Source organism: Lissotriton helveticus, chromosome 6, assembly GCF_964261635.1.
Source record: "Lissotriton helveticus chromosome 6, aLisHel1.1, whole genome shotgun sequence".
Classification (NCBI taxonomy): domain Eukaryota; kingdom Metazoa; phylum Chordata; class Amphibia; order Caudata; family Salamandridae; genus Lissotriton; species Lissotriton helveticus.
Genome location: NC_136067.1, coordinates 150,073,425 through 150,097,198, shown reverse-complemented (window position 1 = coordinate 150,097,198; position 23,774 = coordinate 150,073,425). Strand labels below are relative to the sequence as shown.

Sequence of the window (23,774 nt, the reverse complement as noted above, 5' to 3'; positions counted from 1 at the left end):
AAGTATGCCACGTCCGCCTGAAATATAAACAAGTCATAATGACATGCCGAGGTGCTTACATGGTAATAGAATAGGGACGCCAATGCTCTCAAAACATGCTGCCTTCCAGACAGTGAAAACAACTGCAAAAGTTAAAACACTATATATATATATATATATATATATATATATATATATATATATATATATATATATATATATATATATATATATATATATGATAAATTGTCAGTGAGCATTGCAAAGTTGAAGGGGGGTTGCAGACTAGAATAAGGGGTGGTGTAGATGGAATGAAAAACGAAAACAAGCCTACTAAAGATGTACATAGTTGTATAGAGTGTTAGAATCAAATGACTACACAAAAACAGGAAAAAAACTAAATTAGTGAGTACTATACAATCTCAATCCAAATGTGTTTTGAAATTAGTCTCTTCAACCTACCAATCTCTCCATCACTGGATGTACTGTGCTGCCATATACAAGCACTAATGACTGTTTGTCCGCACAGAATGCTGCTGATAAAACAGAGACTGGTTTTGGTGTGGAGTCGCCATCTTTCCCTGATGTTGCTATCTCAACTACAGAGTTTGATGATAGAGGCTTTTTGCAATACCTAGAGAAGAAAATATAAATGCATCAGGAACATTTCTACAGTACAGACAACTGACTAACAAAGTAAAAGCATAATTAAGGAGTATGTTACTTACCATGTAAGCTTCTATTCGTCGCATGTAGTGCTACACATTCACATGTTATGCATACTCTTGCCATCTAGTGTTGGGCCCAGACTCTGCAAGTTGTTTTTCTCAAAGGTATTATGATCAGCGTTGTGCATCGTTTTTCCTCCCCCCCGTGGTATTATGCATGTTCAGACATTCATATCTTTGCATAGATCTTTGCATAGATCGCCGCCTAGTGTTGGGTCCAGATGATTGCACCTTGTCCTGGAAGAGTCTTCGAAGTATCACGAGATAGGGGACTACTCCCATGGACTACAGTGCGCATGGGCATCCTCTCCATCCTCAGATTGTTTTTCGCCATTGTGGCAAAGATGGAGTATAGAAAAGTAAGACATGACCATGTAAATGTATGTAGAAAGACTACTGCAGCTGTGACGGGCACCGGGGAGGAGGGTGGGCGATTTGAATGTCAGCAGCCCTACATGCCAAGAACAGATACCTACTGGTAAGTAGCATATTCCGTTCGAGGCATGTGGGCAGCTGAATTCATATCTTTGCATAGACTGTAGAACAGTATCTCCTCTAGCGATGGTCACCTGTACCAGCTGCAGCAGTTTGAAAAAGAGTTTTAAGGACAACCTGGCCTACAGCAGCTTGCTGCTTTGCTTGCACGTCTACACAGTAGTGTTCAGTGAAAGTGTGTATGGTAGACCATGTAGCCGCCTTACATATGTCTTCTAGGGGAATATTTCCTAGGATTGCCATGGATGCCCCCATTTTGCGCATTGAGTGGGCTTTTGGAGGAACTGTTAGAGTGTGTTTAGCCTTTTGATAGCATATTTGAATGCATTTAACTATCCATCTGGCTATTCCTGATTTTGAAAAGGGATTCCCCTTATGTTGTGGAGCAAAAGCAACAAATAGTTGCTTTGTTGTTCTGAATTATTTGGTTCTGTCAACGTAATATAGCAGAGCCCTTCTTACATCTAGTGTGTGTAGGGCTCTTTCAGCCACTGACTGCGGGTTTTGGAAGAATACTGGCAATTCTATTGACTGATTGATATGGAAAGTGGAGATAACTTTTGGCATAAACTTAGGGTTAGTACGAAGCACTACCTTATTGTGGTGTATTTGCATGAAAGGTTCTTGAATGGTTAATGCCTGTAGCTCGCTCACACTCTGAGGGAGGTAATGGCAATCAGAAATGCCACCTTCCATGTTAAGAATTGTAATTCACATGAATGGAGTGGTTCGAAAGGTGGCCCCATAAGTCTGGTAAGCACTGCGTTCAAGTTCCAGACTGGCGAAGGTGGATGTTTTGGAGGGATGATTCTTTTCAGACCTTCCATAAAAGCTTTGATAGGTGGTATTCTGAACAGGGACACGTGTTGTCTGTTTTGGAGATATGCTGCTATAGTAGCAAGGTGTAGCCTTATGGAAGAGTATGCCAGATTGTATCTTTGAAGATGTAATAAGTAACAGATTATGTCTTGGATGGAGGCATCTAATGGATTGATTTGGTTATTATTGCAATCAATTATAAATCTTTTCCATTTAGCTACGTAGCACGCTCTAGTAGTTGGGTGCCTTGCTTCCTTGATAATGTACATACAGTCTGGAGGCAAGTTAAGATATCCGAATTCTAAGACTTCAGGACCCAGATCGCTAGGTTCATCTGATTGGGATCTGGGTGCCTGATTTCGCCATGGTTCTGAGTTAATAGCTGTGGCGATAGGCGCAGTCTTTGATGGGAAACTACTGAGAGTTCTAGGAGCGTCGTGTACCATGGCTGTCTTGCCCATGTGGGAGCAACCAGGATCATTGTGAGTGATTGTTGCCTTAGTTTGGGTACCACTAATGGATTCAGTGGGGTTGTCGGAAAAGCATACGCAAATGTGCCTGACCAGTTCATCCATATCGCATTGCCTTGTGACAACGGGTGTGGGAACCTGGCGGCAAAGTACTGGCATTTTGAGTTTTCTTTTGTGGCAAACAGATCTATCTCTTGATGTCCCCACTTTTGGAAGAAAGTTGGAGAACTTGAGGGTGAATCTCCCATTCGTGTATTTGTTGGCTGTGTCTGCTTAGTAGATCTGCTATTTGATTGTCTTTCCCCGGTAGGTGTTCTGCAAGGAGAAAGATGTTTTTTGGAATTGCCCACCTCCATAGGCTCTGTGCTAGGTGAGACAGCTGCGGGAAGTGTGTCCCTCCTTGTTTCTGGATGTAGTACATGGCTGTCATGTTGCCCGTCCAGATCAACACAGCCTTGTTGTACAAGTATTTCTGGAAAGCTTTCATTGCTAGAAATACTGCTAGCAATTCTAAGTGGTTTATATGCAGTATCTTTTGCTCGACTGTCCAGAGCCCTTGGACTGTGTACTGAAGTAGGTGGGCTCCCCAACCTATCAGTGATGCGTCCGCTGTCAATACTACTTTTGGAACTGGCTCCTGGAACAGTCGCCCTTTGGAAAGGTTTTGTGGGTTCCACCACTGCAGAGAGTTGTAAGTGCGACAGTCGATCAACACTAGGTCTTTCAGTTGTCCTTGAGCTTGGTTCCACTGTTGCGCTAGGCATTCTTGTAAAGGACGCATTTGAAGTCGGTATGAGGGACAATTAATATGCAGGAGGCCATCATGCCTATAAGCTGCATGAACACTCGAGCCGGCAAGTAGTGTTGTGGTCGAAATCTTTGCATGAGTGTCTGTATGCTGGCTATCCTGGCTGGATTTGGATATGCCTTTGCCACTAGGGTATTTAATGTTACTCCCAGATATTGTTGTATGTGGGAGGGTTGCAGATGTGATTTTGGGTAATATATAGAAAATCCTAGACTGTGCAGCAACTGGATTGTCTTAGACGTATGGTTTGCACACTGTGCGTATGATTTGGCTATTATGAGCCAATTGTCTAGGTATGGGAACACGTGGATGTGTTGCCTTCTGAGGTGTGCTGCTACTACTGCTAGGCATTTTGTAAAAAACATTGGTGCTGTAGTTACCACAAGATTATTTACAACAAGGGGTGGTGATGGACAGAGTCTCTGAATTAAGCAGAGTACTCTCACCCAGTCAAGAGATCAGGGCTAGATCCAACACCGTTTTTTAGCTCATTGCACCATCCCAGTTTCAGAACCTGGCTGTATGCAAATTAGTCTGTCCCTGGCCCAGTGCATCATGGGAACAGGGCAGACCAGACTACAAAAGCCAATTCTTACACTGGGAAGGAAACAAGCTTCCGGGGACCGGTTTCTGGCATTACAGCCGTCTTCGGCCCGGCTTGCTTGAATCCTTGCTCACTGCTCCATCAGGATTCAAGCAAGCCGGGCCGACGAGGCTGAAATGCCAGAAACCGGTCCCCGGTAGCTTGTATCCTTTCTGGTGAAGAATTGGCTTGGTAGTTTGATCTGCCCTGTTCCCATGATGCACTGGGCCAGGGACAGACTAATTTGCATATAGCCAGGTTCTGAGCTGGGATGGGGCAGTGAGCTAAATAACGGTGATGGATCAAGCCCTGATCTTTGGACTGGGTAAGAGTGGTCTGCTTAATTCAGACACTGTTCATCACCACCCCCTTTTCTGAATCGTTTTTGGCCACTATAGGTGTGGCAGGGTATACTCAGACATGAGTCCCTTGCTCACTGCTCCATCAGGATTCAAGCAAGCCTGGCCGACGAGGCTGAAATGCCAGAAACCGGTCCCCGGTAGCTTGTATCCTTTCTGGTGAAGAATTGGCTTGGTAGTTTGGTCTGCCCTGTTCCCATGATGCACTGGGCCAGGGACAGACTAATTTGCATATAGCCAGGTTCTGAGCTGGGATGGGGCAGTGAGCTAAATAACGGTGATGGATCAAGCCCTGATCTTTGGACTGGGTAAGAGTGGTCTGCTTAATTCAGACACTCTGTTCATCACCACCCCCTTTTCTGAATCGTAGTTACCACAAGGGGAGAACTTTGAATTGGTAGTGGTGACCTTCTATTGTGAACCTCATATTTCTGTGAGCTGGATGTATAGGTATGTGAAAATATGCATCTTTTAGGTCTAATGTAGCAAGGAAGTCGTCTTGCTGGAGTAACAGAAGTACCTGTTGTTGAGTGACCATATGGAAATGCTCTGAGTGTATGTATTGGTTCAGAGGTCTGAAGTCCTAGGTCCAGTATCGGTCTGAGGGATCCGTCTTTCGGGGATTAGGAAGTAAAGAGAGTATACTACTCGTGTTACCTGGTGTTGAAAAGGGACTGGTTCTATGGCTCCTTTTTCTAGCATGGATGTGACCTCTTGTAACAGCGTGATGTGCTCCTTGGACATTGGACGGTGTCTGGGTGGTATGTTGGGTGGAGTAGAAGTGAGTTCCAGGCAGTAACCATACTGGATAATTTGTCCCACCCACCTGTCTGTGGTAATGGTGTTCCAGAGTGGTAGGAATTGTGTTAGTCTGCCTCCGACCGGTGTTAAGTGGTCTGGAGGGAGCGTGAACAAGTCACTGTTTGGTGGCGGCGAAGGCTCTGGTGTTGTTGCTGCCCTGTCCTCTGCCCTTGTTATTATTGCCTCTATAACCTCCTCTGTTGGTGCCTTTATTAAAAGTGCTCTGGGTATTACTTTTGAATGTAGAGGATGTTTGGGATGTGTTGCCTCTCCCTGAGCCCCTGGAGGAGGAGCGACGAAAGGAACTTCTGGATTGTTGAAACTGAAGTGCGCCCATAGACTTAGCAGTATCAGTATCTTTTTTCATTTTTTCCAAGATTGTATCTACTGCGGGGCCAAACAAGAAATCTTGGTTAACTGGCTGGTTGAGGATGGTTGATTGCACTTCATTTTTGAAGCCGGAAATGCGCAGCCACGCATGCCGGCGTATTAAGACGCTTGTGTTGATGGACCTAGCTGCTGTGTCAGCTGGAAGCGTTTGTGATAAATTTGCCTTCCTGTATTAGGTCATTAGCTTTAGCTTTAAACGGTTCTGGTAGGTGTTGTAGTAAACCCTCCAGTTGGTCAAATGTGCTCTATCGTAGCATGCTAATGGAGCTTGTGTGTTTGCAATCCTCCAGGTGTTTGCTTCCGGGGAGGCTACTCTTTTGCCTGAGGCTTCTAATATCTTTGACTCCTTGTCAGGAGGGGGAGCATCTCCTGTGGTTTGTGAATTCGCTCGCTTTCAAGCGTTTGATACAACTAGTGAGTCCAAAGGCAACTGTGACCTACTATAAGTAGGGTCTGCAGGGGCAGATTTGTACTTTCTCAATCCTAGGATTGAGGACACCCGCTCTGGCTGGATCTTTAAGTATGTCAGGCGCGTGCTTTAGTACCCATTTCAACATAGGAAGTGTACGTACACTTTTTTCTGATGTAGGAAAAGTGTCAAAAAGGAAGTCCTCTTCTATTGGACCGGTGTGCATGTCAACGCCGTGAAATTTAGCTGCCCTATCCACTAGTTGGGTAAAGACAATGGTGTTGTCAGTAGGCGACGGCATTGTAGGATATGTAGAGGTGTCAGGGATGGGTTGTGGCTCGTATGTATCATAAGGATCATTCTGGTCATCCCATGTGTCATCCTGTACATCCTGATCCTTAGGTTCTACAAAATTATCCTGAGGATCTTCCCCTATGTTTTCTGTCTCATCATAACCTGAAGGTGTAGGAGAGTAAGGCACAAAAGGCATGTTAGGAAAGTAAGGAGGAGGAGTGAAAGGCCTAGAAGGAGACTTACCAAATTATTTTTTCTTTGTAGGAACAGGGGAAGAAGTGTTAGTGTCCAACAGTCTTTTCTTCCTCTTGTAAACTGTTACGTGTCCAGTTTCAGGGTCGATATACAGTTTAGATTGTTCTGCGCTCAGTGGATCAGGATGGTAAAGTTCTTCCTCAGCTGTCTGCGTTTTTGGCGCCAATGCTTTTGGCTTAGTCATTTCTTTGTGGTGAGTCTTTGGCTTGAGGGCCTTTGGCAGTGGAGCTTTTTTCGGCTCGACCACTGTTTTCTGGTTGGTGACCTTTTTGGTTCGACGACTCTGGTTGCACTGCCTATTTCTGATCGGCAACCGTTTTCTTCGGATCAACCATTTTTTTCGGATCGATGACTTTTCGGTGCAATTTGGTTTTTGTGGATCGACACGTTCAGCTCGACGGCGTGTTTCGGGTCGACTGTCTTTTTAGCATCGATGACCTTTTTTGTTTCAACGCCCTTTTTTAGATCGACGAGCTTCTTAAACTCGACAACAGATTTAGGTTGTACAGCCTTTTTGGGAAAAGTATTGCTCGTTCCTGGGATACCAGAAGGCTTGGGTTTGGTCTTCGGAGCCAAGCCGGAAGGCGGGGCCTCTGAAGGAGTCTGTCGATCTCGGCTAAGGCCTTTAGGCGATGCTTCGACCGGAGCCTTGTCTTGGGGTTGAAGCGGGGTTGGGGGCTTGGTACTCACAGTTTGCCCCGGTGTGATCTGGTCATCGGAGTCCGACTGGTCCTCTAGGGTGACAATTTCTAGATCGGAGTCGGCTGCTTCTGGGAGGTCATGTTCGTCTTCGAAAATGTTCTCCGGTTCCGGTGCCTGCCGCTGAATTTCTTGTCCAGCGGCTCTTTGGTTCCGGATAGTTTTCTTCGACCGGAACTGAGCACAAGCTGTACAGTTTCTCGTTATGCTCGGGTGATAAGCACTTGTTGCATACTGTGTGTTTATCAGTATGTGGGAATTTTGAGTGACATTGTGGGCACTTTTTAAACGGGGTCCTTTCCATCGGCAGCAGGCCCACGTGGCATCGAAAAAGCCCAACGGCCCGCGTCGACGACCGGATCGAGATGGAAAGTAATTTCGAGTGGAGGGGCACCAAACGAGAATACCGTTGAGGTAGAAGGCCGTTGGGCCGTAGAAAGTTGAAAAGTTTTGGTTCCGAAGTTGGAGTTGAGGAATATCATCCGAACCCAATGGCGGAAAAAAAACAATCGGAGGATGGAGAGGATGCCCATGCGCACTGTAGTCCAGGGGAGGAGTCACCTAACTCGTGATACTTCGAGGACTCTTCCTGGACAAAAAGGTACAATCATCCGGACCCAACACTAGGCGGCGATCTATGCAAAGATATGAATTCAGCAGTCCACATGCCTCGAACATCCCATTATTCACAGCCACCAACCTACAATGTTATGCTTTGTATAGGCTCTAAATCTTCTGCTCTACCTTGCACTCACTAATTGTTGCTAGAGGAGACACGAGGGAGCCATTCAAAATCTCCCTTAGCCTCCTTTCTCATGTTAAACCGTGTGTCCTGCCACACACTTTCACCATTCACTGGCCATCCCTCCACTCTTCTACAGCTTGCGCCATGCTACCCTTGGCATTACCTTTTCCCAAATGTTAATAACATACCTTGCCACCTGTTATCCTTCACCAACACCCCTGGAATTTACACTTTCCCTGCCTAAATTAAAGAACTGCTGCCCCACAGCTCTTCTTGAAAATCCTTTGCACCTTCCCTCCCTAATCAAAGGCAGACGGAAAGTGCCTTTTGGGGAGCAACATTAGCATTGCCTAGAATGCCCTACAGACTGTACAGAACCTACATTATTTTTTCACCTATAGATTAAAGAAAACATTAGGGCGGTGAAAGGCATCCAACATCCTGCTACTTCGGCCAAGTCTCTGAAGGACGAAGCTGGACGAAGCTGGAAGGAACACTGGTAATGTGAGCACTTCTGGCGAGGTAACAGCAAAGTAAAACTATTTGGCAACATTGATGTCAATGCCCTAAAAAAACGGATTAGGAATCCAGTATTCAAGCCACTAGCTATTCATGGAAGCAGCTAGACATAATGAATATGCTACTTACCAGTATGCATCTGTTCTTGGCATGTAGGGCTGCTAACATTCATATCTAATGCATAGATCGCCACCTAGTGTTGGGTCCGGATGATTGCACATTGTTGTCCTGGAAGAGTCTTCGAAGTATCACGAGATAGGTGGCTCCTCCCCTGGACTACAGTGCGCATGGGCATCAGCTCCATCCCCAGATTGTTTTTAGCCATTGTGGCAGAGATGGAGTGAAATAGTGTAAAGGATGTCCATGCTAATGATGAATGCAAGATAGTGTCTGCAGCCGCTACGGGCACCGGGGAGGAGGGAGGGCGATATGAATGTTAGCAGCCCTACATGCCAAGAACAGATGCATACTGGTAAGTAGCATATTCAGTTCGAGGCATGTGGGCTGCTAAATTCATATCTAATGCATAGAATACATAGCAGTCCCCCCATTAAGGGCGGTTGCCCGTGCCAGCTGCAGAAGCTTGAAAAAGTGTCTTGAGAACAGCCTGCCCTACAGCTGCTTGCTGCTTGGAATGCATGTCCACACAGTAATGTTTGGTAAACGTGTGCGGTGTGACCCATGTGGCTGCTCTGCAAATGTCCTCTAAAGGAATGTTCCCCAGGAAAGCCATGGACGCCCCCAACTTGCGTGTGGAGTGCGCCCTTGGGGGTATTGTTAAAGTGCGCTTAGATTTGGATGCACTTAATCCATCTGGCTATTCCCGCTTTGGAAATGGGGTTGCCTTTGTGCTGTGCTGAGAAGGCAACAAAAAGTTGTTGTGTTTTCCTGAAGTGTTGTGTTCTGTCAATGTAGTACATCAACGCCCTCCTAACGTCCAGTGTATGGAGCATTCGCTCAGCTACCGTTTGCGGGTTTTGGAAGAATGCGGGTAGGTCAATAGTTTGATTGATATGAAACGGTGACACCACCGTAGGAAGGAATTTGGGGTTAGTGCGTAGCACCACCCTGTTTGAATGTATTTGGATGAAAGGCTCTTGGATTGTGAGCGCCTGCAGCTCACTAGCGCGCCTAAGCGATGTAATAGCAATGAGGAAAGCCACTTTCCATGTCAGAAATTGAATTTCGCAGGAGTGCAGTGGCTCGAAGGGTGGACCCATCAGCCTCGTGAGGACCACATTGAGGTTCCACACCGGAGCTGGTGGTGGTCTCGGAGGAATGACTCGCTTCAGTCCCTCCAGGAAGGCTTTAATGGCGGGCACCCTGAAAACGGAGAGGTGCTGCCTATTTTGGAGATAAGCCACTATGGCGGATAAATGTATCCGAATGGAAGCGTAAGCCAGATTGCATTTGTAAAGATGTAACAAATAGCAGATGATGTTAGGAATGGATGCATCTAGCGGGTTGATATTGTTGTCAGTACAGTAGATGACAAACCGCTTCCATTTTGCCGCATAGCAAGCCCGGGTCGTGGGCTTTCTTGCCTCCCGAATGATGTCCATGCATTCTGGAGGCAGGTTGAGGTAGCCAAATTCTAAGACCTCAGGAGCCAGATCGCCAGATTGAGCTGTTGCGGATCTGGATGCTGAATGTCGCCATGGTTCTGCGTCAAGAGCCGGGATGTGAGATGTAGCCTTTGATGCGGTACCACGGAAAGTTCTAGAAACGTGGTGTACCATGGTTGGCGTGCCCATGTTGGAGCAACCAGGATGAGAGTCATCGAGTGTTGCTTTAGCTTTTTTGCCACCAGCGGAATGAGAGGCGCTGGGGGAAAAGCGTACGCAAATTTGCCTGACCAGTTCATCCATATCGCATTCCCTTGCGATTCCGGGTGAGGGAACCTGGCGGCAAAGCTTCGGCATTTTGCGTTTTCCTTTGTGGCAAATAGGTCTATCTCTGGATGCCCCCACTGCCGGAAGTACGGGTGGAGCACCGCTGGATGTATCTCCCACTCGTGCATTTGATGGCTGTACCTGCTGAGCAGATCCGCCATCTGATTGTCCTTGCCTGGGAGGTGTTCTGCCATGAGGAAGATGTTCCTCTGAATGGCCCACTTCCACATGCTCTGAGCTAGATGAGACAGCTGTGGCGAGTGAGTACCTCCCTGCTTTTGGACGTAGTACATGGCTGTCATGTTGTCCGTCCGGATCAACACGACCTTGTTGCACAAATGTACTTTGAAGGACTTGAGCGCCATGAAGATTGCCATCAGTTCTAGGTAGTTGATGTGCAATCGTTGTTGCTGGGTTGACCACAGTCCCTGCACCGTGTAGTGGAGCACATGCGCTCCCCACCCCTGGAGAGATGCGTCCGTTGTTAGGACAATCTGTGGCACAGGCTCTTGGAACGGTCGTCCCTTGCAAAGGTTGTGTGGATTCCACCAATGCAGAGAGTTGTATGCTCGACCGGTCACCAACACTAGGTCCGTCAGTTGTCCCTGAGCCTGTGTCCATTGATTCGCTAGGCATTCTTGGAGGGGGCGCATGTGCAACCTTGCGTGCGGGACTATGAAGATGCAGGAGGCCATCATGCCTATCAACTGCATGAACACTCTCGCTGGCAGGGAGTGTTGCGGTCTGAATCTTTGGATCAGTGACTGAATGCTGTTGATTCTGACTGCGTTTGGCTGAGCCATAGCCGTCAGGGTGTTTATTGTCGCGCCCAGATACTGCCGCACATGGGCTGGTTAAAGGTGCGACTTTGGGTAATTCAGCGAGAACCCCAGACTGTGAAGGAGTTGAATAGTGCGGGACATGTGTGAGGCGCACTGTGTTTCCGACTTTGCTTGTACGAGCCAGTCGTCGAGGTACGGGTATACATGTATGTTCTGTCTCCTGAGGTGCACCGCCACCGCCGCCAGACACTTCGTAAACACTCTGGGGGCAGTAGTCACTCCGAAGGGTAGCACTTTGAACTGATAGTGCTTGTTGTGAATGGTAAACCTGAGGTATTTTCTGTGGGATGGGTGGAGTGGGATGGGGAAGTAAGCATCCTTGAGGTCTAAGGTTGCGAGGAAGTCCCCCTGGTTGAGAAGGGGAAGTATCTGTTGCAGTGTCAGCATGTGGAAATGTTCTGACAGTATATACATGTTGAGAGGGCGTAGATCCAGAATGGGTCTGAGGGATCCGTCCTTTTTTGGGATGAGGAAGTACAGGGAATAGACCCCTGTTCCTTCCTCCTCCACTGGCACGAGTTCGATTGCTCCTTTTTGCAGCATTACTAGCACTTCCTGCTGCAATAAGTGCAAGTGCTCTGCCGACATAGGACGGTGTCTTGGGGGAATGTTGGGAGGAGTGGATGTTAACTCCAAACAATACCCGTACTGGGTTAGTTTTCTCACCCACCTGTCCGTGGTGATGGACGACCAAACCGGCAGGAACTGCTGGAGTCTTCCCCCGACAGGTGTTGGATGGTCGGGGGGCAGTGACAGGGAGTCACTGTTTGTTTGCGGCAGAGGAACGGGAGTTGGTGTTCCCTCTGCCTTTGGCACTGTTACCTCGGTAACCCCCTCTACCTTGCTTGGGGTACGAGGATTGCGCACCACCTTTGGTGAATTGTGTTTGTTGTCCCATGTGTCCTCTGGTAACACTACGCGCACCTGAGCGACGAAAAGTGTTGCCCCTGAACTGTTGCGATTGAAGTGCCCCCATGGACTTAGCAGTCTCGTTGTCCTTTTTAATCTTTTCAAGTGTGGTGTCTACATCTGCCCAAACAGTCTGTCAGGATTGACGGGCTGGTTGAGGATTGTAGTCTGGATGTCAGGCTTAAATCCAGATATACGAAGCCAGGCTTGGCGCCGTAGCATGACGCTAGTGTTAATTCCTCTAGCCGCTGTGTCCGCTACATCAAGTGCGCATTTTATTGCAGCGTTTGATACAAGCTTTCCCTCTTGTATGAGCATTTCTCCAGCTTCTTTATACTCATCAGGCAGATGTTGAAGGAGCTGTTCTAGGGTGTCGTAATGCGCCCTATCGTAACGCGCTAACAGTGCCTGTGTGTTTGCGATACGCCATACATTAGCAGCCTGCGCAGCCACCCTCTTGCCAGATGCCTCAAGCACTTTTGACTCCTTGTCTGGGGGAGGAGCTTCACCAGTCGTTTGGGAGTTTGCCCTCTTGCGGGCATTTGCGACTACCAGCGAATCCAGAGGCAACTGTCCCCGAATATAGGCAGGGTCCCCAGGCACAGGCCTGTATTTCTTTTCAATACGTGGGTTTACCACTCTCGCTCTTGTAGGTTCTTTAAAGATCTCTGGCGCATGTTTAAGGACACGTTTCAACATAGGAAGTGTTTTGACTGTTTTTTCGGAGACAGAGAAAGTGTCAAACAGGAAATCCTCTTCCACTGGGTCAGCATGCATATCTACATTATGATTTGCAGCTGCCCTCTCAATTAAAGCATTGAAAGCTGCTGAATCCTCAGTTGGTGATGTACGTGCCCCAAAACCTTGTGGGTCCTGCACCACCTGATGACTTCCCTGGTCCCCAGCGTCGTCATACGAGTCCTGATTCACATCAGGGTCATTGCCAGTAGGGAAGTTGTATTGTTCATCTTGGTCATCATCCTCACCCCCTGATTGGTTGGGGGAAGGTGTTGGACTCCTCCTTGGGGGAGGTTGCAGAGGTTCAACAAGGGCAGGTATGTCCTGTGTTTGCCTTTTCTTTTTCAGTGGAATTACAAACGACTCCAGTGGCTGGGAACTGATCTTTCTCTTATAAAGTGTCATTATCCCTGTGTGGGCATCGATATAATGCTCCCGTTCGTCATCAGATGCTGATTGTCGAGGCAAAATAGCACTGGACGTGGAATGTTCCGAAGTCCCCGAGGTCTTCGGCACCGTTTGGGGTGCAAACGCCTTTGGTGGCACCTTTGGTGGTAGTGTGTAGATAAGTTTCGTCGACTTTTTGGCAGGTGGCTCCATCGGTTTCGGATCCGATGGCGCAGTCTTCGTCGACGGCAGGGCTTTCTCCTGAATCCTCTTGAGCGACTCGGTGACCTGTTTAGTAAATGAAGCCGAGGGTTTGACGACTGATGCATCATGTCCGTCCGCTTTGGAGGCCTTCGGCGTGGCAGAAGAAGGCCCCGATGAATCCTCGACTCCAACGGTTCGCTGCCCTGCAGCTTTTTTAGGCGCCGTCGATGCAGAGCCGGTGTCTTTGTGCCGAGGAGTAATGGCTCCGGCGGTTGGATCTTGGCCTTTAGTGGTCTTCGCTTCGACCGTCTGTTTGGAGGTTGACGCTCCAGCCGTCGAGACGTGATGGACCACCTTCTTCGAGGACGTGTCCTTGGCCACCGCGTGTGGCGCCGGTGACTCGGCGGCCTTCTTCGGCTTCGTAGGTCCTAAGGGCGACGGAGTCTTAGACGGAGCCGGCTTCGTAATTTTGGACGGGACGTCGGCCATTTTAGATGTCGTCGAAGCCGTTTGTTTTGGTTTCGTTTTCGACGTGTCTTCGGCCATCTTGGCCGTTGTCGAGACCGTAGGTTTCGGTTTCGGTTTAGGCGTGACGTCAGCCATCTTAGATGTCGTCGACTGTACTGGTTGCAGTTTCAGTTTCGATACGCGCAACGGCTCCTCCGGTGTATCCGTGGCCGGGCCCGAAGGCGGGGCTGGGGATATCGGTGCAGGGTCGTGGGTAAGGCCGAGTGGCGATCCCGTGACCTGAGCCTGAGTCGAGTAACTTTCGGGGCATAGCTCTTCCTCTGAGCTATCTTCCGCGGCCCCATAGACTTCTTCGTCGTCCCCTACCTCATCGACGTATTCAAGGTCTTGGCTCTGTCCTTCGATGTATTCGTCTGGATCGGCCTCGACCTCCGTTGATGGCGGTGAAATTTGAAGATGATGGCTTAGGCCTTCTTCTGCGGGGTCGTCGAATATGTCGTCGGGTGCCGGTGCTGCGGGCAAGGCCTCGAGGCGCGCCGCGCGCCGATACTTGAGTGTCTTCTTTGACCTGAATTTGGAGCAGGCCATGCAGTTGTCCTCGTCGTGATCCGGCGAGAGACATTTATTACAAACTGGATGTACGTCGATGTGTGGGTACTTGGACCCACACACGGGGCAGCGCTTGAACGGACTCCGTTCCATGATGATGTCGTCGGTGTCTCGCTGCGAGTACAGGGCCTCGATGTCCGAAGAGTAGCAACTCCCCAGAAGTCCGACACGAAGAGTCGGACGATGCTCGGGACCGTTCGCAACAATACCGACGCGAGTATCGAAGGCCTTTTGGCCTTAAGGAAGTAAGTGTTCGATTCCGACAAGGAGGCGTCGAAATCACATCCGAACCCAATGGCGGAAAAAAACAATCTGGGGATGGAGCCGATGCCCATGCGCACTGTAGTCCAGGGGAGGAGCCACCTATCTCGTGATACTTCGAAGACTCTTCCAGGACAACAATGTGCAATCATCCGGACCCAACACTAGGCGGCGATCTATGCATTAGATATGAATTTAGCAGCCCACATGCCTCGAACTAAATGGTTTAACTTTATCAGCTCCTATTGCTAGGTCCAAGAGGCTCATTATAAATATGGTTGAAGAATGTATAAAACAGATCAGGTACCAGGCTCACATCTGGCCATATACTGTAACAGTGCACTGCTTTGAAAGCACTTGTTTTAAAGAACCGGATGCTGCTCATGCGCAGTCTCAGTCTTTCAAGGTGCCCTCCTGCTGGTCCGTTGATTCAGCTGCACCTTAGCCAGGTCTTCTTGGGAAATGGAAGCAGATCTGTAGCATTTGAAGTTTGTCTCCTCCAATCCTAGATGAGAATCTAGTCTATTGCTGGCTAGATCGTGCAGGATTCGGAGTCAAGATTTCCTAGTCATACCCGGTTGGAATGTTCAAATTGCATTAGCCTCACCCTGGAAACCAATACACATCATCTGCTCACAATGCCAAGGGAGATTGCAACAACCACAAAACATACTACAGACATCCCACAGACTTAATTAATGCCTAAGACATGGAATAAGAGTGCACAGATGGCCTCTGGGCAGAAACAGTAGGCAAAACCTCCGCTGGGGTACAGTTTAAGTCTGGGGCAATGATCAACAGTCTTGCTGTCACACCATTTACCTTCCGACCAGGGTTGAGAGGGCAGGGACTCGCACATAGGAATGCAATATCAGTTTGAGTGTACCGACATCGTAATTTAGCCCTAGTATCAACAAATATAAGAAATGGCCTGGAAAACCTGCACTGGTTGTGAATGACTGCCATGGGGGAAAAAACTGTGCGGTACAGAACAATTTGCAAAATGGAGAAGCAGCACTTTGATGTCACACTGGAGATTGGTGTTACGCCAGGAAACCTAGAGTGTGTATGAGTGTTGAAGTGAGTGCGAGTAAGAGCTTAAACCTTGACCACAAAAAATATGTTCAGATCAATCACATCAGCACTTAAGTATCACAAGAAGTTGCAGTTTTGCTGCCAAGTTAAAAGGAGAGCTTTAAGGTTAAAAATACATCTCTTCTATTAATGTGAATTTTTAAATATAAAGAATGGGTTACATAAAGTAAAAGTAAATAGATCTAATTAAAACTTAATATTTAAACTATGTGCTCAAAATACTCTAATTAGGAATCAGAAATACTTTAACACTCCAAACAAAAATGTTTTACCACAAATTCCATAAGAAGGGAGCAAATTACTCCTTCAAACAAAAACTGGAATCTTGAATGTGTGCGATAGAAGAATGTTGGAATGTTACAATATCTTCTCGATCATGTTCACAATTTATTAAGCAAGCATTAACAACCTATACGGTTATGTGCTCTTGTTGTGTATACACATGATAATTACTCATGACTCACTACCCTGTTTGATCTAACAGGTGTTTTGGACAGAGGAGTTCGAGGATTCTACTACCTATTCATTTGGGGATCAAATTATTCAACCACAATTTTTATTTTAAAGAAAAAAAGTTTATAATTACATTACTTGGACTCAAGACTTTAAGGATTAAAACTATATCATACATGAACAAACTAAAATCTTAATACATTGCCTTACCCATTGAAAACGTGTTCAAAGAAATGAAGTTCCCCATTCCGGCACACCACGGCTAGCTTTACAGGCTGAAAGACAATCGTAGCAAACAGCTGCTGATCATAACCATAAAAGTAACATTTGCATACACCCATATGTACTTAAATGTAATGAAGAACAAGTTATTTACTTTAGCAACGTTCTTCTGGTAGAAACTACTTCAAGCCACAGACTCCTAACCTTTGGAATGTTCCCTAGGCGTCAGATTTTTCATCTCTAGTGCTGCCTGCTGATAGGCAGCGTAGCTACACACCAACGCTAATCTGTTCCGAAACTGTGTAGAGCCGATATAGGCAACACTCCAGCACAGAGAAGTCAGTTACTTTCGAGGCTGTTCACGCCCACATACAATGAGTCCCACTAGAAAATTTGATGTGACCAATGTAGGAAGCGGGAATTTTGTTGCAGTTGTTCCCCCAATTTTTGCCCCCATTTTTGACTATTAGATGCTGGTTTTCAACTCAGACTTTGCACTGAGTCTTGCTAACGAGACCGCTGTCATTGCTCTTTCCCCTAAACCAAGTCTAATTGTAACCAAATTGGCATGGACTGGAGCACCCCTGTAGTCCCTAGTAAATGGTACCCCTGGTACCTAGGAAATGGGTCCTAAAGAGGGTCCTGTAGGGACTGCAGAAAGTCTTATGCTCCCTAAGAGACCCACAAACAAATTGCATTCAGGCTGCTATTGCAGACTGCATGTGTGCATATATGCCCCTGTGCTGTCTAGTTCAATTACTAAATGGTACAAACAGGGAAGCCATCTTAAGTAAATGTACTGGTCATTACAAGTTCCCCAGCTACAGGATGCTTCATTGAAAATACTAATACATCTATACTGATGCTAGTACTAGATTTCTTATAACATGCACCCAGAGGGCACCTTAGAGGTGCCCTTGAAACCTTACTAATATGCTAGAGTACTGGATGACTTTATCCTTCCAGTCTGCCACCACAGACGCATTTCTGACCCCCTGCAGGTGAGAGCCCATGCTCTCAGGAGGTCAGGAACAATGCCGACTGTCGACCCACAGGACCAAACATGTATGCACCAGAGCCCCTAGCCCGATTCCACTGAAACCAATGGAGTCTCTGTGGCCCTGAGACCCATAAGAGTGGAGCCCCTCCTTTTGTTGTGCCGGACTGGTGCTCCAGTCCCCCCCGAATGGTCTTTTCCCATTGACTACAGCGTGTAGCGTCCAAGGCTACCACCACTGAAAGCCCCTCTGCACCCAGACACCCCAGGGCAAGTACTGACTTACCTCTTTTCGCTCCAGAGAACAGCACAAAGAGCAGACTGTCAACCCCACATTCTTTGGTACAATCTATATAAAAGCTTAGAGTTCTCTTGGAGTCCAAACTGTTGAGTCTCTAAGAGGCGTGAAGCAGAGCACAGAATACCGGCAAGGTGATGTATTGACAGACGTTGAACAGCGGTGGAACTACAGGCAAGAGAAATGCCCATGTCCACAAAGCCAGCAGATCTGGGGAGGTAGTTATGTACGGAGTGTTCACAGCTTAAAGCTCACTTTTGCACCAATATCATGACAAATAACAGTCTTGAAAGTGAGAAACCGCAAGGGACACCTATGAAGCAACTTAAAAGGAGTGCACATCAGAAATGTGAGGCCCAGGTTAAGGTCCCACTGAGGTATGACAAAGGAAGAGGGAGTAGACAAATGTTAAACTTTCAAAAAACACTTAACTAGGTATTAAAAATTAGGGCTGATCTGGCAACCGCAAGGAGTCTGAAAGAGCCGAAATGTACCCCATAACTGTGCCCAGTTCAAACTCTTGCTGGATTAGGGACAAAGTAACAAAACATAACTGACTGTAAGGGGGTTGTTGAGGTCTATCTGTAGAGTACTGCACCAAGCAACAAATCTGCCCCAATGATGGAGGGCCTAATTGGCAGCCTGATCGGATGACAGATGCTTAAGCCCAGGAGTTCTGGATAACATACTCCTGGTGCGCAAACTGGGGGGTGGTCCTCATTCTTGAGAACTCTGGTGAGGAGTGCATTCGGTGGAAAGGCATATAGGAGTCCCATTTTCCACTCAAGGCAGATTGTGTCTGAGCGAAAGATATCTTGGAAACACCAGCACAGAGACATGCAGACATTGAGCTCTGGCGAATACACAGAGCTATAGTTCTCCCCATTTGAGAACAGGATCTTCTGCCACCTCCAGGTGTAACTGACATTGATTCACTAGGCACCAATTGTTGATCTGGTCAGTACTGGCATTCAACAATGCTCCCAGGTGGTTCATCATTAGGAAAACTTCCTGGTGGCCCAGCCATGTCCAGAGGTGCAGAGACTCCTAGCAGATGGCCCATGATGCCTCCACTCTCCTGCACCCCCAGACCCCGCAAACCCAATCAGGTTCCCAGGGCCCGTGTTCTTTCCCACAACTATCTTTGTACCCCAAGTTGGCACATCTGGCCAGCGGTAAGCACCTTGTTAAAGGTACTATGGGTTCCAAGGGCACTGTGACCAAGGAAGGCCTCTAAGAGCTACAGGACCTATTGTGCCACCCTTAGGGGCCCTGCCCCCCTAACACCCACTCACTGCCATTGAAGGCTGCATGATTTGGTGGAGGGAAAAGTGGAATCGACATAGCACACATCTGTTTGCCATGCCTGCAAGCCACTGCCTGGGCCTAGGTAAGTCACCCTCTAGCAGGGTGCAACAGTCCCCAGGTGAGGGTAGAGTTGCATGAGCACTGTACAGCTTTAGTGTCTAAGTCCATTCTTAGAGATTGTGAGTGCAGTACAGCTATATTGAGTAGATGGTCTGGGAGTTGGATATTACTAACTCCACAGCTCCATAATGCCTTTACTGAAATCGAGGAAGTTTGGTAGCAAACTTCTCAGCACAATAAACCCACACTGATGCAAGTGCAGGATTTAATGTAAAATGCACACAAAGTGAATCCTAGAGATGCACCCTGAAAAGCGACCAGCCCTGGTGTGGTTCCTGAATAGCTGCCAGTCATTTGTCTCCACCAGACAGGTTTATGGACACCTGGCTAGAGCGCTTCCGCTCTCTGAGGTCAGAAACAAAGCGCATCCCGGGCAGAGGTGTCATGCGCATCCCCCAGGATAGGTGGGTGAACAAAGGGGGAACTTCAAAGGTCTGCAACCTTTGTAAGCTGTCCTGCCTTTTGCTGCCCCTGCAACTGGCTCCCACCAATTCTGACCCCCACTTTGGGCAGGCGAATTGGCGGGAAGCAAAGCACAAAACAATTGTAGGTACCAGTGTACAGATCTCTAATTTGTGACCTTTTTAGCTGATAGAAAGACCACTCCAGAGAACCTGGTTGTCAAGGTAGTAGTGATTTGAGAATGTGTGCACAGACTACCACATCGCAGCCTGGCAGAAGTCAAAGGGGCACTCTGTGCCAATGAAGTGGTAGCAGCCTTGGTCCTGGTGAAATGGGCCCACAGAACCTACTGAAGCCAATTGTTTGCCAATGCATAGCAGATCTTAAAGCAAAAGACTTTGCACCTTGGCAAAGTACTTTTCTGCACTGCCTTACCTTTCTTTATTCCAGAGAACCACATAGAGGAAGGGTTGTCAACCCAATAATTTTTGGCGTGATTGATGTAAAAGCATAAAGCTCTTTTGGGGGGCAGACAGTAGTCTCTTCTTACTCAATGAGTGAGGTGGGGCAAGGAACGTTGGGAGGGTGACTGTTAGACCTGGCACCATTGGTGTGGGTCTCCCTACCGTTTGTTGTTGCCTCATGTATTTTTGCAAGTGTTAGATGCTTTGGGCACTGTGCCACTGCTGTCCAGTGCCACAGTGCAAGTGCTCCCTACTTTAAATTAATGTATTGATTTGTGGTTCCATGATTGGCTGGTTTGGTTTACCGGTCAGACCCTAGGACAGTGGACCATGAGAGCCCAAGAAGTGTAAACCAAACACTGCTAGTGGGCTTGCAGCACTGATTGTGCCACCCACAGAGCCAGCCTGTAAAAGTGCGTCTACTGTCTGACATTGCAGAGCCTGCGTGCAGTCTGGTACTGTCATGCTGACTGGGCAAGTGCACCCACTTGTCAGTCCCTAAACCTTCCCTTTTCTTCATATCAGACACCCCAATGGTAGGCCCAAGGGCAGGGTGCTTTGGAAGTATAAGGTACGACATGCCCTGGTGTGTGGCATCTCCTAACAGTGAAAAACAGCCATTTTCGCTTTTTACTATTGCAAGGCTATCTGTTCTCCATAGGCCAGAATGGGCAGTTCGATTATTACATTTTTATAATCATAACTGACTCAGAGAACATGGTAGAAATTAGAGTTTAGTATGCCTGAACTCAGAATGATAAAATACATCTTTTAGTGGAGTTGGTTTTAACATTGTTTTTGAAAATACCACTTTTATAAAGTAGGTATTTTCTTGCCTAACCTTTCAAGCCTGCCTCTGCTAGATTGTGTATTCCTTGTCTGGTGTTTTTGAGTGACAGTGCTGGGGAATTCCAAGAGACGGAATGAGTCAGCCCAGTGGTGAATGGAGAGATCTGCATCTAGAGGGGTGGGAGGAGTAGCACCTGGGACCTGAATAGGGGTGGGAGGAGTAGCACCTGGGACCTGCATAGGGCTGTGCCTGCCTTCCACAAGGCTGGCTCCACCTCCTGGTGTGTGGCTGATGTCTCTGCCCTGCACACTGAAAGAGGAGAAGGAATCCTGTCAACAAAGTGCTCCAAGACTGTGCTTTCCCTTCACAACGCTGGCTCCACCTCCTGTGGGGCGTCTGATGTTTCTGCCCTGCACTGTGAAAGGAAAGGAGGAGTCATGTAAACAGAGTGCTCCAGAACTGGTTTGGACTGGGCAAAGGCCCCTCTGCCCTCAGGGGACAAAGGATGTTGGCGTATAAGTATTGGGACCCTGATCCCAAAAATGAATATGCTACTTACCAGTATGCATCTGTTCTTGGCATGTAGGGCTGCTAACATTCATATCTTAGCATTAGATCGCCGCCTAGTGTTGGGCTCGGATGATTGCACATTGTTGTCCTGGAAGAGTCTTCGAAGTATCCTGAGATAGGTGGCTCCTCCCCTGGACTACAGTGCGCATGGGCATCGGCTCCATCCCCAGATTGTTTTTCGCCATTGTGGCAGGAGATGGAGTGAAAGTGTAAAGGATGTCCATGCTAATGAATAAATACAATAGTATATCTGCAGCTGCGACAGGCACCGGGGAGGAGGGCGGGCGATATGAATGTTAGCAGCCCTACATGCCAAGAACAGATGCATACTGGTAAGTAGCATATTCAGTTCGAGGCATGTGGGCTGCTAAATTCATATCTTAGCATAGAATACATAGCAGTCCCTCCATCAGCGGCGGTTGCCCGTGCCAGCTGCAGAAACCTGAAAAAGTGTTTTTAGAACAGCCTGTCCTACAGCTGCTTGCTGCTTGGAATGCACATCAACACAGTAGTGTTTTGTGAAGGTATGTGGTGTGACCCACGTGGCTGCTCTGCAAATATCCTCTAAAGGAATGTTCCCTAGGAAAGCCATGGATGCCCCCAGTTTGCGTGTGGAGTGCGCTCTGGGGGGTATTGTTAAAGTGCGCTTGGCTTTTTGATAACAAATCTGGATGCACTTAACAATCCACCTGGCTATCCCTGCTTTGGAAATTGGGTTGCCTTTGTGTTGTGGTGCGAAGGCAACAAAGAGTTGTTTCGTCTTTCTAAAGGGTTGTGTTCTGTCTATGTAGTACATTAACGCCCTCCGTACATCTAAGGTATGGAGCATTCTTTCCGCCACCGTTTGCGGGTTTTGAAAGAATGCTGGCAAGTCAATAGTTTGATTAAGATGAAACTGTGACACCACCTTAGGAAGGAATTTAGGGTTAGTGCGTAGCACCACCCTATTTGGGTGAATTTGAATGAACGGCTCTTGTATGGTGAGCGCTTGCAGCTCACTGACACGCCTCAGAGACGTAATAGCTATCAGAAAGGCCACTTTCCACGTAAGGAATTGGAGCTCACACGAGTGCAGTGGCTCAAATGGTGGCCCCATCAGTCTGGTGAGAACGACGTTGAGGTTCCACACCGGAGCTGGTGGAGTTCTTGGGGGAATGACTCTCTTCAGACCTTCAAGGAAGGCTTTAATGGCGGGCACCCTGAAGACAGAGAGGTGCTGCCTGTTCTGAAGATAAGCCGCTATGGCTGAGAGATGTATCCTAATGGAAGTGTACGCCAGATTGCACTTGTAGAGATGTAACAGATAACAGATGATGTTGGGAATAGATGCATCTAGCGGGTTGATGTCATTGGACGTACAGTAGATGACAAAACGCTTCCACTTAGCAGCATAGCATGCTCTAGTAGTAGGTTTCCTCGCCTCCCTGATGATACTCATGCATTCTGGAGGTAGGTTAAGGTATCCAAACTCTAGGACTTCAGGAGCCAGATCGCCAGGTTGAGCTGTCGTGGATCTGGATGCTGAATGTCTCCATGGTTCTGCGTCAAAAGACTGGGTGTGAGGCGCAGTCTTTGATGCGGCACCACCGAGAGTTCGAGGAACGTGGTGTACCAAGCTTGGCGCGCCCACGTTGGAGCAACCAGGACGAGAGTCATGGAGTGCTGCCTTAGCTTTCTTGCGACCAGCGGTATTAGAGGGGCTGGCGGAAAAGCGTATGCAAATTTGCCTGACCAGTTCATCCATATCGCATTCCCCTGCGACTGTGGGTGAGGGAACCTGGCGGCAAAGAGTCGGCATTTTGCGTTCTCCTTTGTTGCGAACAGGTCTATCTCCGGATGACCCCACTGTTGGAAGAACGGGTGGAGAACAGAAGGGTGTATCTCCCACTCGTGCATCTGATGGCTGTATCTGCTGAGCAGATCCGCCATCTGATTGTCCTTGCCCGGGAGGTGTTCTGCCATGAGGAAGATGTTCCTCTGAATGGCCCACTTCCACATGCTCTGAGCCAGACGAGACAGCTGTGGCGAGTGGGTGCCTCCCTGCTTTTGAATGTAGTACATCGCGGTCACGTTGTCCGTCCGGACTAGCACGACCTTGTTGCTCAGATGTACAATGAAGGACTTGAGCGCCATGAAGATTGCCATCAGTTCCAGATAGTTGATGTGCGTCTTCTGTCGCTGCGTCGTCCATAGTCCCTGCACTGTGTAAGTGAGCACATGAGCTCCCCATCCCTGGAGAGATGCGTCCGTTGTCAGGATAATCTGCGGCACAGGCTCTTGGAACAGTCGGCCCTTGCAAAGGTTGTGTGGAGTCCACCAATGCAGAGAGTCGTATGCCCGACTGGTAACCAACACTAGGTCTGTCAATTGCCCACGAGCCTGTGTCCACTGA

The 23,774-nt window shown here is 47.9% G+C and overlaps 1 protein-coding gene across 2 annotated transcripts in view; it reads right to left on the bottom strand.

Annotated features, from left to right (window-relative positions):
* WDR43 (WD repeat domain 43) overlaps positions 1–23,774 on the bottom strand; it is a 481,702-nt gene that overhangs the window by 252,516 nt on the left and 205,412 nt on the right. For both annotated transcript variants that reach the window (XM_078647513.1, XM_078647515.1), the window contains exons 7-8: positions 16,422–16,486; positions 442–613 (exon numbers count right to left, since the gene is read on the bottom strand). In XM_078647513.1, the coding sequence (XP_078503639.1) occupies positions 442–613; positions 16,422–16,486 (237 nt within the window). The remainder of the gene's footprint in view (positions 1–441; positions 614–16,421; positions 16,487–23,774) is intronic.